This window comes from Python bivittatus, unplaced genomic scaffold (genome assembly GCF_059951505.1).
Source record: "Python bivittatus isolate LINGU-HERP-01145 unplaced genomic scaffold, Pbiv_v1 ctg000700_np1212, whole genome shotgun sequence".
NCBI lineage: Eukaryota > Metazoa > Chordata > Lepidosauria > Squamata > Pythonidae > Python > Python bivittatus.
The window spans coordinates 33,006,030-33,021,128 of NW_028277098.1; the positions used below are offsets into that span (position 1 = coordinate 33,006,030).

General features: G+C 36.1%; 1 protein-coding gene across 3 annotated transcripts in view; it reads left to right on the top strand.

Annotated features, from left to right (window-relative positions):
- The first annotated feature begins 436 nt into the window (after positions 1–436).
- Positions 437–15,099, top strand: part of USP33 (ubiquitin specific peptidase 33) — a 35,551-nt gene continuing 20,888 nt past the window's right edge. For 2 of the 3 annotated variants that reach the window (XM_007423810.4, XM_007423811.4), the window contains exons 1-7: positions 437–1,041; positions 6,396–6,512; positions 6,962–7,015; positions 10,403–10,465; positions 11,880–12,032; positions 12,982–13,084; positions 14,004–14,073. In XM_007423810.4, the coding sequence (XP_007423872.1) occupies positions 6,417–6,512; positions 6,962–7,015; positions 10,403–10,465; positions 11,880–12,032; positions 12,982–13,084; positions 14,004–14,073 (539 nt within the window). In that variant the 5' untranslated portion in view covers positions 437–1,041; positions 6,396–6,416. Of the gene's footprint in view, positions 1,042–1,109; positions 1,251–6,395; positions 6,513–6,961; positions 7,016–10,402; positions 10,466–11,879; positions 12,033–12,981; positions 13,085–14,003; positions 14,074–15,099 lie in introns of those variants that run through there. The other variant, XM_088128402.1, reaches the window with a different exon arrangement.

The window sequence follows — 15,099 nt, forward strand, 5'->3', positions numbered from 1 at the left end:
TTTAACAATTTTCTAAATGTATAATTTCTTTGTAATAATTATGTGGAAGAGGGAGAAGCAGGGTCAGAAGGAGGAGGCGAAGACAGCAGCAACCCCATTTTTAGGGCTACCAGATCCTTGCTGCAAATATCCTGATGACCACTAGATAGTAGAAAAGAGATACAGAAAAAACTCTAACTCGACCCTGCCTTCTTGTGGTTTCCGGATTTTGCAGTCCTGATCCGGTAGCCCTATTTTTTTCTTTTTTAATAGGAAATAACATCTGAGATACAGGCTATCCTGGCGTAAACATGCTGTTTGAAGCTTACAGCCAAAAACTAAAGATGTCCAGGAGGATTTTAGCTCTTCACTTTTCTATATCTATGAGGCAGTGCTTCGCTGAAGGGAAACACAGGCAGAAATGTGCTTCCGAGATCAAAGGAAATCTAACCGAACTAAAAGCAAGGCTGTCTATGTACAGCTCTCTTAGAACTGGGTTATTGAAAGGACGGCCTTTCTAAGCTAGCTTCCTCCTTTCCATGCACAAGGCTATCACCGATCCCTACGCTCAGCTTTAAGCGCAGGCGCTCCGCTCTAGCGGACCTGTCATCTCCGGGGCGGGGCGCCGGCGGAGGAATTCCAGCGCCACCATCTTTACTTTGGGCGCACTCGCTTTCTACTCTAGCCCCCTCGAGCCACAAGAAAGCCAGCGACGCCATCTTTGTTGTGGGGCACAGGCGAGCTGAAGCGACGCCGGCGTTCGGGAGTCCGCTGGAAAAAGGGGGGAAAGAGAAGGAAAAGAAGGCGTCTCCTCCTCTTTCTCCTCCAGCACTGGGGGGAAGCGTTTAGTTTTCCTGGATTGGCCTTGGGACCCAGGCGAGGAGGAGGACGAAGAAGAAGAAGAGGAGGAGGAGGAGGAAGAAGCAGCAGCACCGGTGGCTTTGAGGTGGAGAGACCGTTAAGGATGTGAGGAAATCTGGAGGTTTTCGGATGAAATTCCGCTCCTTGTCCTCAGGACATTGAGGGGCTTATTCAGGGGGACGAGTTTACCTGCTGCTGCCGGTGAGAAGTCCGTTTTCTTCCTTCAGGAAGCACGTTTTAGGCTCATCCCAGCCTTTTCTCTCTTTCTCTGACCCACACCTCAAGTCCGGAATCTAGTTCAGGACCGCTTTTTAGATCTAAAATGTATGAGGCCGGTCCTCCTGAAGCTGAATGCAGCCTCTGAACATGTGCAGAGTCCATTCCTGGATTAAGCCTCTGCATTTCTAAAGGTAAAGAGGCTTCTCCTTGGGGGAAGCTTTCCCCCTGGTCCGTGGTCCAGACGGTTTTCTAAATTTAGAAAATAAATTCTGAAGGGGGGATTCCGGCCTTAGGTCCAGAGAGAAGTAACTTTATTTTTGGAAGCCATAATATAGCTGAATAATATTTGTGAAGCTCAAAGGTACACTGAGCCATTTATTGTTTCACTCAGGAAAAATAGGTGCAAGGCTTCAGGGAATGAAAATATGAACATATGTTCTGTTTCATAAGATTGTGCTATTGTAATGGAAAGTATGTTTTTATCTCTGCTAACCTGTAAAAAAGGACATAGAGGTATCTCAAACCTGTGGGATAAAATATATATTTGTTGCTGAGGACAGAGAGAGAGAGAGGGATTAAATTTCTGTCAGAGTATTGCTCCATTTAATGCTGTTATTTCATTTAATAAACACTTGGGAACTCTATTCTGTGATGCAGAACAGAGTTAAATATAGGGATGGATGAAAACTCAGCTGCAGCTTGCAGTAATGCTGGGGCAGCAGTTTTACTGCAAAAAGATCAATCAGCAGAATACACTGCAGAACAGCACACATGCGTTCTCCTTGTTCTTTTTTTTTTTATTCCCCAAGAATGAAATCAAAATCCAGGTAGCATAAAGCAGATTATAGTATTAAACTTATTGTTTTGGATAATTTTATATCTTGAAATGCTTTGACTTAACACAGTTAGGCATATAATGAGCTGAGTTATAGTTGTGAAATTGTATCTTTTACAGTACTGAACTCTTTTGGGTAAGAATAAGAAGAAAAATAGAAGTTAAATAGATTGGGCAATAGTCATCAGAAAATGTTTTGTTTTCTGAATCCATCTTAATGCATATTTATTTCAGCTATTGGTTCTGCTTTTGTTTTTTCAAAGATAAAATTAGTATTGTACAATGGGGTCTTTCCTTATAAATGTATCTCTGAACATATGTAAGTAGGATTATCCACATTTTTTAATAAGCTGTGAAAATGATTCATGAGAAGATTTACAAATTACCCTCATCTTGAATGTATTCATTTTTCCCAGTGTGTTAGAGGAAATAGTTTTGAAAAAAAGAAAAGGATAAATATAGTTTGCTTGAGGAATTGGTCAGTAAAGCAGATATTGAAATCATCTGTTGTACCATAGACTGTGCTGTTAGGTGTTTAATTGTAGTTATTTATTTATTTTTTTTATGTGTCACATTTCTTTTTTTTTGCAATTGTATATGGACTCTTGACACTCACAATATAAAGAACAATAATGGCAAAAATTTAAAAAGCAACAATAAAAAATAAATACACCTACATTCCAGATAGCATCTGGTGTCAGCCCCCAAATGCCCTCCGGAACAGCTCCATTTTGAGAAGCTTCTAGAAGGTGATCAGAGTTGGGGCCAAATGCACTTGCAGGAGCATTCCAGGGGGCCAGTCCAACAACAGAAAAACAATACCTCTGGGTCTCAGCCCCCTGACCTCCCAAAAATGGAGGACAGTTAACTGTTTCTCCCGGCATGATCAAAATGGTTGGGCTGATTCCAGTGGAGAGATGCGGTCCCAAAGGTAACCCAGTGCCAAACCATAAAGAGCTTTATAGGTTAAAACCAGCACTTTAAATTGTACTTGAAAGCAGATAGGAAGCTAATGTAGAGTCCACAAACTAGGCATAATATGTGCCCACCAGCAAGCACCTAGGCCACTGCATTTTGCACCACCTGAAGCTTCAGGGTGATATTTAAAGGCAACCCCACATAAAGCATGTTGTACTAGTCAATGTGCATGGTGATGAGGGTGTGAGCTACCACAATAGGCAGATCCTTCTGTCCCAAGTAAAGCCATGGCACCAGTACAGCTGGGCAAAGTCCCCCATGACAGTTTCGGGGGTGGGGGGAAATTGGAAACCATTGAGTTTACAAGTTATCAACAGATTGCTATCTTTCACGGGGGCTCACTTAGGAGCATGATGATATTTATTTATTAGCTTTATACCCTGCCCCAATCTAATATTGCTGTCAGTAGCTTCCATAGTAAAAAAAAATTGAAAGCATCCATGGTGTGACTGAAAGAGAACACCATAAAACCCCAGAAATGAAAATAACATTAACAACACATGAGAAAACAGAAAAGAAGGAAATAAAAGATGGTGCAGTTCTTAAACTAAAATAATGTCCTCTGAAATAACTAAGTTTTTAAACATTTTCCTGAAGGTTAACAATGTGGGGGCCAGCCTGATCTCCATTAGGAGGTTATTTCAAAGCATCAGCACTGCTACATAAAAGCAGTGTCTTCTAATGTCATACCCTCTTCCCGCCACATCTTGGAAGTGTGGGACTATATTTTGGCAATTTATTTCCAAAAAATCCAGTGGGTCGGGTTGATTCCAGGTGGAAGAGATAGTCCTCCAGGTACCAGGCCATAAAGGCCTTTATAGGTTAACACCAACTCCTTTGATTGTAGCCAACAGCCAATGGGCAATCAATTCAGGGCCCACAGATTCAGTGTTATACACTCCCAACGTTATACACTGCTGAGAGCTAGTAAGTATGTGGGCCACTGCATTCTGGACCAGTTGAAGTTTCTGAGTAAACTTTAAGGGCAGCCTAATATAAAGCGTGTTCCAATAGTCCAAATGGGTAGCAATGAGATTGTGAGTTGTTATAACTAGGTCCCCTTGCACTAGGTAAGGTCATGATTGATGCACCAGCAAAAGTTGGACAAAAGCCGTTCTAGCCATGGACTCCAGGCACCAAGACAGGACATTGATGCATCACCCCCAAAGCCTGGGGTGGAGATATATAGTTAGATATCAACATACTAAAGATGCTGCATCCCAAACCATTGGATGACCTCTCCCAGTGGTTTCATATGGATGTTGAAAAGAAAGGACTGATCTCTGTAGAACCCTTCATTGCAGAGGCCACTGGGATGGTCTGTCATCCCTCATTACTATAGACTGAAACTGCCCACTGAGGAAGGAGTGGAATCCCTGCAAGGCAGTGCCTCCAATCCCAAATCCCTGAAGGTCTATTAAGGTATATGGTCTAGTAAGGTACCATAGCCAATGATACCAAAAGCCACTGAAGTCCAACAGCACTAGGAGGGGTGCACTATCTCCATTCAGGTCCCAGTATAGGTAATCCAAGATAGCAGCCAGTGCCATCTCTGTCCCATATTCAGGTCTGAACCCCAACTGAGAAGGGTCCAAATAATCCACTTCTAGGGTACTGTGAAGTTGGTCTGCCACCACTGTCTCAACAACCTCCCCCAAAAAGGGAGATTGGAGGATGGACAATAATTGTCTAGACCCCATAGATTTGGGAATGGCCTTTTCACAAGGGGGGGCATACCACTCTTCTTCAAAACTGTTAATAACTCCCCCTCTCTCAAGAAGATATTGACAATTTCTCAGATCTACCCATTCTTCACCTACTCCCCACAATAGCCAGGACCTGCAAAGGTCCAAAGAACAGATGGTAGGAGATAATCTAATTAGCACCTTATCCAATTCCTTGAAATTCATAGACCAAAAGGGATCATAAATAATAGGGTAAGATGGTACCCTAGGTACACTAAGAACTTTGCCCACGTGGAGTCAAGAATATGGAGAATCTGAGCAACTTTATTGGTAAAATGCTGTGCAAAATGCCCACAGTATCCAGGTGGGAGCCATTTACTTCAAACGGCCAAAATTTCAAGAATGCACCAGCAACATATTAGTTGTATACCTTAATTGAAAACCCTATATTATCTGTTTGTTCTTTGATACATAATACTGTTATTTTGTTGTGAAGTACAACCACTACTTTAAAAAACATTGAAAAATAAAGGAAATAGCTTCTCATTGTGTCCTTTAGCTCAGTTACATATAAATGAGAAGAACAAGGATAATGTAAACCCAAGGCTAACCTGGGTATATTTTTTTAACATTAAAGCGTATTGAACATTCCAACCAAAGGCAGCAAATACTTTTACCAACAGTTTGTTCATCTGCAATATTGCAATTAAAAAAAACAATTCTGAGGTTTTAGTAAAGAAGATAGGATAAGTGAAGCTGTTGAATATTCTCAACCTTTACATAAATGCTCAAGAATTGCCATGAAGGTTAAAATAATTTAAATGTGGCTAACCTAGTGATAAAACTTTCATCTCCTGATCTTAAAAAAAAGGTGTGCTCTAAGTCCTAAAAGTAAAAGTCCATTAGTTATGAATAGCATGGCACTAAAGTTATAGGAGTACAGTATATTTTATATTAGGTTGTGAGTTCTACAAAATATGAAAGAAATCAACATTTACATAGAAATGTAAACAAATAAATACTATATTGTATTACATAGTCATCCGTGCAGGGCAGGAACAAATGATGAAATGTACATTGCAACACAAACTCTGCCCCCTTACATGCTTGTCTGCAATGTCATGGTGCAAGTTAAGATGAAGCTTGCATTGTGATGTCACAATGCATGTTTCATTATTTTGGCATCATCATGATTCAGAATCAATGTCTATGTTGTATTACACAGAGTGTATTCAGTGTTTTCCTTATAAAGTGTTTTCCAAATTTGTTTTAGATGTCATAGCAAGTACCAGGATATTGTAAAGAGAAAAGTCCTTTGATCTGTATTGTAAACAAGCATTTGCTTTATTTTTATTGTATATCAGAAACATTTCTTGGATAAATATGTAATCTAGGGCAAAGTATTTGAAAGGGGATCTTTTCAAAGCTCATTAGCATAAGCAAAGCACCCCTTCTGAAAGCATTACAGTAGCCATATCCTCTTGAAGACTGACACAGCTGCTTTGAAAGTTCCCGATATGTGTGCATGCACAAAAATACTTTTGCTAGGACACACATGCACATACAGCTGGTGACAGCTTGTGAAATAGCTGGAAGAATGATTCATTTGTACTAACATGCTTTATGGTGTGCCCCTTTTCAAATGCTTTTCACAGTTCTAATCTTCATGCCTCCCATTCTTTTTTGTTTTATTATTTTATATTCATTCCATAATGTTAATATAAATTATATCAGATTACATAATCTAGTTTCATTTTTAATAAGACTTTGCTGCATATTGTTTGTTGCACCAGTTACATCTCATAATACTATAGTAGTACTTTGTTCTCAATATGTAGATACTCTATAGATACTTGAACATGACTGCTGTTAAAATGCCACAGCAAAGCAACGATTGCTCACATCTCGAATCTGTTGGTGAGATAACCAAAGAAGACTTGATACACAAATCTCATGTGAGTTACTCTTTAGAAATTTCTTTGTTGTATTAATTTTTGCTTCATTCTTAAATTCTCATCTTTGTCAAATAGTATTTAATTAAAGTCAATGTGTGTTAGCTGTTACAATAGTTATCATGTCTTATTAATAATTAGAAGTCATGAAGTTTTACCTACTTTCTTAAGTGGAGAATGTAGGTGTCATGTATTTATGGGCTGGAGGTAATATACATGAATATGACATTTTGAAATTAAAAATGTTAATCATATTTTTTAGAAACACCACTTGTGCATGCCATTACTTAAAAATCAAAATAAGCATCTATTTTAAAATAACAGAAGTTTTTTTAAGTTGATATGCAATAAAATATTGAGTATTTCCAGTATGACAATAAGGTTTCTCTTTTTTTGTTCCTTATTACCTAATTTTATTAACTAATTGCATGATTCCTTGTTGTTTTTAATAGGGGACTTGTCAAGACTGCAAAGTAAAAGGACCAAATCTCTGGGCATGCTTAGAGGTAAGCAGAATTAGCATATGTAATGTGCAATGACTAAAAATTTCTCTTTCTGAAAGTGCAACTTTGCTAGGCATTAACTCTGTAACCAGTACAGTGGTACCTCGGGTCACAACTTAATTCGTTCCGCGATTCTGGTCGCGACCCAAATTGGTTGCGACCCGAATCAAATTTTCCCATAAGGTTCAATGTAAATACGATTAATCCATTCTGACCCCTACAAATTTGGTCGCCAACCGATTTTGGTTACCAACCGAATAAAATTTTCCCATAAGGTTCAATGTAAATACGGTTAATCCATTCTGAATCATATGTATTTTTTTTTAAACCACAAAAATATGAAACAAAGTACAGTATGGTACAGTATGAAGAGAGAGGACACTAACCTTGCTTGAGGCGACTTCTGGCGTGGAGGACAGGAAGGTGGGTGGGGAGGCGGTTATTGTTTGGAGGGAGAGTCCCCCTCCCTACAGGAAGCCACAACCACGTGCGTCAGCAGGGAAAATGGCCGCGGATCCTGTTCGTCACTCAATGCGGAGTTTGTGAACGGAAGCAAAATTTTGCGAACAGTGCTGTTCGTGAACCGAATTGTTCGTGAACAGAAGCGTTCGTGAACCGAGGTACCACTGTATTTATTTACTGATTACTTTTATTGATCTCTAGTCATAACTGGGATTACTTGAAATTTCTGGAAGTTGTGTTTGTATGCAAATTGTATATTGTTCCCTTAATGAAGGCTACATTTCAAATCCATTTTTGAGCTGTGCTTAGAATTTGGAAAGTTGGCAATCAAGTCTAGTGCTCTAACAGCAGAACCATGTTACATTTTAATTTCATCTGTAACTTGCAGGTCAACATTCCATTTTTATTGAAAATGTTGGGTGAAATGTATACTAAGTACCCTATGATTTTTTTTTTTGCGAAGAACATGTTTCAGATAATATTTTTAAGATGATTTTAGCAGAGCCATATTATGCCCCAATTTTGTAAAGTCTCTTTTCTGAAAAAGCAGTTCCCTAAATAAATGTAATGGCAAATTAAAAAAAACAACATTTTAACATATGCTTGCATATTCTTACTGAAAGGCTACTTTATATTTTAACTTTGAATTATGTATTAATCAGAAGTTTTTAGGGTAATGTACATTTATGCTGCCTTATAATAATTCAACATTGTAGTAAGAATTTGAATCAATTCCAGTACGTTGATGCATTTCATTCTTTATGTTTTTGTTTAAATTCAGCAAAGCATGTCAGTGTAATGGCTATTTAGTTGCATAGCAGAGATTTCCAGTGGGACAGGACAATTTTAAAAACTGCCATAATATTAATCATGTTTGTAAAACTTACATATTCTATGTTATTATAGTCATAGCTTTTTCTTTGCTTATAGATACATTAAATTACATTTAAGAAGCATTGGTAGATATTAAAGCCCAACACCTAATGTTATGAAACCTTTTTTATGATATATATTTAGGCTCAAGTAAATATAGGGTTAGGATTAGGGTTAGGGTTAAGGTTTGAGCCATTGAAAGAGTAATTGATGAATAGGTTGCTTAGAAATTGAATTTATAAATAAATGTGCATATGATAAAATATAATTTAAGCAATCATTGAAAAGAATAATAGCTCTAAGAAATGCATAACTGACTGTATGATATTGTACTTTTTTTAAAATATAATTTTATTAAAAGTTTTAAAAAGGAAGATAAAAACTAATATAAATTAATATAAAGTAAGAAGAAGGAAAGAAAAAGAAAAAATCAGAAAGAAAGCTAAAGTGCAAGAAAGCAAAAAAAAGTAAAAATAGAAAAGAAAGAAAAAAGATACAAAGAAGTGGCTTTCTATCTTCTTTACAGTAGTTATAAGTACAATTATAAATTTACCTCTTACTCTAAGGTTGCAACAAGACTGTCTTCTTTCTATAGTTTACCCTGTATCCTGTCTGATCATCAAAACCATAAATCATAAGTTTATTTTTTTTCTGTTTTACACAAAAAGCCCATAAGGGCTTTCCAGTCAGCAATAAACATAGATATTGTTTTTTCTCAGTTTGGCCATCTCAATGAGTTCCATTATCTTCATCAACCATTCCTCCATTGTAGGTATTGCTGAATCTTTCCATCTTTGTGCATACAATAATGTCGCTGCAGTTATCATATACAAAAACAAAATTCCATGACTTTTTTCCAACTGTTTGTCCATCAGTCCTGAAAGAAAGACCTCTCCCCACAACTGTATAGTAATCTTTAAAATCCTCTGAAGCAGTGTATGTATTTGAATCCAAAATTTTCTAGCTTTTTTACATGTCCACCAAACATGATAAAACGTCCCTTCTTGATGTTCATATTTCCAACATGAATTTGAAGTGCTGTATACATCCTAGACAATTTCTCTGGTGACATATACCAACGGTACATAATTTTATAAAAATTCTCTTTAAAATTATAACATAGTGTAAATTTCAATCCTTTCAACCACATATTTTCCCATTGTTCCATCTGTATATTATAACCAAAATTTTTAGCCCACCTTATCATATATTCTTTCACTTGTTCTTCTGTTTCAAATTTCAATAGAAGTTTATACATTTTAGCAATTACATGTTCATCATTTGTACATAATTCCATTTCAAACTCAGTCTTACAATGTTCAAAACCATAAACTCTTTTGTCTACTTTAAATCTTTCTAATTAAATAAGAAAGCCATTGGCAGCCTTGTCCCTGTCACGCACATTTAGATATATCCTTCTACCACTGTTTAAATGGTACATCAGTTGTCAAAACAGGTATTGTGTGAAACAAAAACATCATTCTGGGCAAGACATTCATTTTTATCACAGAAATTCTCCCCAGCAATGACAGTTGTAGTTTCCGTATGATATTGTACTGAACCTAAAAATAAAATAAACAGCTGGATTGTTTATTAGGAAGGAAGAAAAAGTAATTTGTAGGGTATACATTTTTAATTCTGCTTCTAAAGTAAGTACAAATCCTTTTATCAAAATAGAAATTCCTCTATATAGTGGTTGAAAGGGAACAGCATTTCACTTCTGATTCTGTATTTCTTGTAGTGTTAGCATGGGTAATAATTTATGCAAGCCTGAGTAAAAAATGCTTTGCTGTGAATTAATTAAAATGGTCCCAAAAGATCTGTTAATATCACCATTTTGTTCCTTTCCATCAATCCTTTTCCACAATCCTATTCACCATGCTTCTTCAGAGGCTTCCCTTGGCACTATCACTGTTCTATTTTTAAAGTGATACTAGTTAGCTGTGAGCTAAGAAAACAAACTGCTCAAATTTCTATGAAACTTGTAGTGGGTTCAGCTGTTTATCTACTGTAGTGGATTGCATCTTGTAACGTTTACTTTGTTTTGTTTGACAGAATAGATGCTCCTATGTCGGTTGTGGGGAGTCACATATAGATCATAGCACCATACATTCAGAGGTATGTTTGCATATTATTAAGTTTTGACAGTTTACACAATCTTCACAGTTCAGAATTTCTTGGTGTTCTGTGCTTATGAGTCCTGCCACATTTCTCTAATGATAATTTATTAATATGCATGATTGATAGAAATTTGAATAGTTTTATGTTGGAATCCCAGAATAACTCAATTTCATGTATAATCTATTCAATACATTTATATCCTGCTTTTCTGAGAAGAATCCAATAAGCAAAAAAGACATTGAAAACAAGCATAAAAAATACATGAAAATATTAACCAAACTAAGGAAATGAAGGCAATCTTGAAGTTAAAATTAGTAGGCTACCTGAATTATTTAGCTGTTCAGGAAAGGCTGGTTAAATCCATAGTCATCTAAATTGATATTGATATAAAGTTTATTCTGAATAATTGTGTGTGAATAATATGTTTGTGGAACAGGCAGAATAATGAATCTTTGTAAGCTGTTTTTCAGCATTAAATTACTATTTGTCTTGCATATTTTTGTCACTATTTTGATGCTTTTTTTAGTAATTTTATAACCAAGTAAGTAGTTACTAGTGTTCATGATATGCAATGAAGTAAAATGCTTTTGTTTCATAAAATTTTAATGAAAATTGTAACATGTTATGATTTGAATTTGTAATTCCCAAAACTATTTCTTAGTGCTAAAGGGGGCTTTATGTAGAAACTTAATGTTGCAATGATTGCAAAACACCATTTCAATTAAGAACGAGCAAAACTGCATTCTTTTGCAAGACTTAAGAGTCTTGAAGCAAGGGAAACACACCGTAAGCACATTAATCTGGACAAGAAGTGCACTGTTCCTTGGGATGGATACTAACATACTAATTATACAGGGTTGAGCGATTTGACTCTATTACTCTGTTTAGTATGACATTGCCTTGAACCTGTCTCTATTGACCTTTTAGTACATGTGGACTTAACCATCTGTCTCCTTCCTTTTCCTTGTGCATGATCTGCTGAAGATTATATAAAGTACAAGCAGTAATAAATCTTTATCAGTGGGTAGGTGAGTAAATATATGAGAGCCAGTATGTGAGGTACTATGCTAGGAGCAGGGAATCCCAAGTTCTAGTCCTCCGTTAGACAGAGAAGCCAGTTGGCTAATTTAGGGCCAGTCACACTCTCTTAGACTCCAGCCTGGGAAGTAAAAAAGAAAATCTATATACCAAACAGCATTAGATCATAGTGTGGTCAGTTAGCGTCCATAACATTCAGTAAAGAGGCCTTCAAGCTGCAGTGAGTTGATTTAGATTGTGTGTATGTGTACAGTATGTGTATATACATACGTGCACACACACACGTATAGTTACACTGTGCAACAGAGTAACCAGTGTTCATATTGGCCTTTCTTGTAATCAAAATCTCATTCATTACTATTTTGTTTCCTAGGAAACAAAGCACTGTTTAACAGTTAATCTTACAACACTTCGGGTCTGGTGTTATGCATGTAGCAAAGAAGTGTTTCTGGATAGAAAGCTGAGAACTCATTCTTCATTGCAAAATGTACGGTTATCTTCCCCAGGTCCAGAACATATCCTACAGGTAATCAGGCACATTTTCTACTAGGATTTTATAGGGAGATAGCATTGTAAGTAGATTTTTTTGCTGTTCCTGTTGGAACTTGTAATATCGTAACTAAAAAAAAATGGAGTTTTATTCTTCTGTCTGATAGTATGTAGACAAATATTTTAAAAGCAGCTTTAATATGAGAAATGTATATCTTTATAAAAGAATTGTGTTTATAAATGTTTGTGCTTCTTAATGGTCTTAGGTGATTTCCTTGAAAATCAAAATGCCGTATCAGTATTTGTAGCTGAGATTGTAATATATCTATTTCTGTATAAGTTGTGGTTGTGTTGGGGCTTTGGATCCAAACAACCCCTTGCTAAGGATTTTTTGGGGAGTACTAATTAATTAATTAAGCATTAAGTAATCTGCAGAAAGAAATATAATGGAAAATGTAATTTATATGTACTTATTATGTAGAAATATGGTTAAGAGTAAAAAAAATATTTCTAGTTTACTGTATTTTTTTTGTCTAGCAGATTTACTGCTTGTTTTTTGTCTAGCACACATGTCTGTTACTTCTGTGAATAGACTGTGATTATTTATGTATGCAGTAGTTGTTTAAACAATGAGCCATCTGATGACAGAACTGGGAAATATCCCAAAGTGTTGTATCAAAGCTATTATGTCATTAATTTGTAATACCCAGGTGTTCCTTACCACAAAAGGAACCATTTCTGTTGCCAAACAATATGTTGTGGCAGATGTGTGTTCCTACATGAGAGCTTCTTCTAGCTAAGTTACATTATCCAATAATGAAATACTATGATATGCATACATCATTAGACTTTTGGCTTTGAATGGAAAATGTACCCTGGAAATTAATGTAAATAACTTTATAGGCTGCTTAAAGAAAAATAAAAAGAATGTTGTAATGTTTTTGAAGAATGCTGCTTAGGATTTGCCTTTTTTATCTTCCATTAAGGATATTAAGTTACCCAGTATCCCAACGCTGAAAATTCCTTTAATTGCAACATTTGATGACCTAGATGTACAGGTTGATGAAGAAGATGAATTAAAGGCAAGAGGTAATACAATAGGGTAATTCACATGAATATTATTAAATGAACAAATTATTAATAAGGTAATTACAATTAATTCATTTTTAAGGCTAACAAAAAATGTTCGGTTGCTGGGATGAGTTGCCTTCCCATCTGTAGACATTTTTTTTACTTATTGAAACTTAGCCTAAAAATGGGAATGCAGTTAGATGGTGAATGTCACACATTGTCTTTTATGCAGATTTCTGTGTGAAAGCATAATAGTAACATTGTTTTCAGAGTAAATTTACTGAGGGTAAACATGCTGAGTTCTCAGAAATTCTGTAAATATTTCAAAAATGCTACTTCTAAATTTCTATAGTGTAAGGCAGGGATGCCCAACCCCCGGGCCGTGGACTGGTACCAGTCCATGGCCTGTTAGGAACCAGGCTGTATAGGAGGAGGTGAGCGGCGGGCAAGCAAGCGAAGCTTCATCTGTATTTACAGCCGCTCCCCATCGCTCGCATTACTGCCTGAGCTCCGCCTCCTGTCAGATCAGCGGCGGCATTAGATTCTCATAGGAGTGCGAACCCTACTGTGAACTGCGCATGTGAGGGATCTAGGTTGTGCGCTCCTTATGAGAATCTAATGCCTGATGATCTGAGGTGGAGCTGAGGTGGTGATGCTAGCGCTGGGGAGCGGCTGAAAATACAGATTATCAGCAGAGAGGTTTGACTGCACAGAGACCATAATAAATTGCTTGCAGACTCATATCAAAACCCTATCATGTAATGTGCTTGAATCATCCCGAAACCATCCCCCCCGCAGTCCATGGAAAAATTGTCTTCCATGAAACTGGTCCCTGGTGCCAGAAAGGTTGGGGACCGCTGGTATAAGGGATTATTTATATCCTGTACATATTGTAATTTTTTCCTTTGGCTTGCTAAGCACTGTTCCTTATTTACAGGTTTGACAGGCTTGAGAAATATTGGAAACACCTGTTACATGAATGCAGCTTTACAGGCTCTTTCAAATTGGTAAAAAAAAAAATGTATATAAATTTGTGTGTGTTTTCCTTTCCTTTAGTCATAAATTTCAATCAGTAACCTAAGGTAAAGATAAATCATTTAATCATTCTATTCATCCAGATAGTGTTGATATCCAAAGCAATGACTTCAATAGATAGTTACATTTCATTTAGTCTTTCACTATGGTATCCAGTTGGGGCCAAGTTCTTTTCATAGTCTATCTCTCCATCTTGTAAGAGGTCATCCAAGTGGGCAGGTGTAATTTTAAGGCAACTTACAAAAGATCAATGTCTAATAGTAAGTGAACCCAATTCAGATGTTTCTGGACTCTGTCATTAGTATTTGTATGCTTTTATATGGGCAAATAACACTAATAACTTCCTGTCGGAAACAAAGAAAAGTTTTCAATAGACTTTTCTCCATGGATACTTTTAAGAACATAGTTTTCTGGTTACTTCCTGTCTCATTGCATAAATAAAAGAACTTAAAATCTATTGTGATATAATGCCGAAGTTCTGCCTCAGCAAATAATGTTCAATAATGAGCTATACTGATTTCATTAATCCGGCATGCATATATATATATATATATATATATATATATATATATATATATATATTATATGTCAGTTCTGTAAGGTCTATTGTTACATTTTTAGAGATACATGAAGAGTGAAGATAGAAAAAATGAAAGAAGAAAATAAGGGGGAAAGTGTATATTTAAGATTTACAAATTACACAAAGAATTTGCAAAATATTAAAAAAAATTATTCTTACAAGTCATAATAGATTGGAACAAATATAATCATATAGTAGTTTAACACTTCAAGAATCGATACTAGAATCGGATCAGAAATTAATAAAAATGGCTGAAATGATAAGAATTAACAGTCAAAATAATAAAGATTAACAAGAATTTCTAATTAATCTGAAGCAGTCCATCATAAAATCTAGTGTTTTAAAACCTTACATTAAAAAAAAAAAACTTTAGATGTGGCAGAAGGCCATGTGAAAAGTGATAGTCCATGAATTGTTT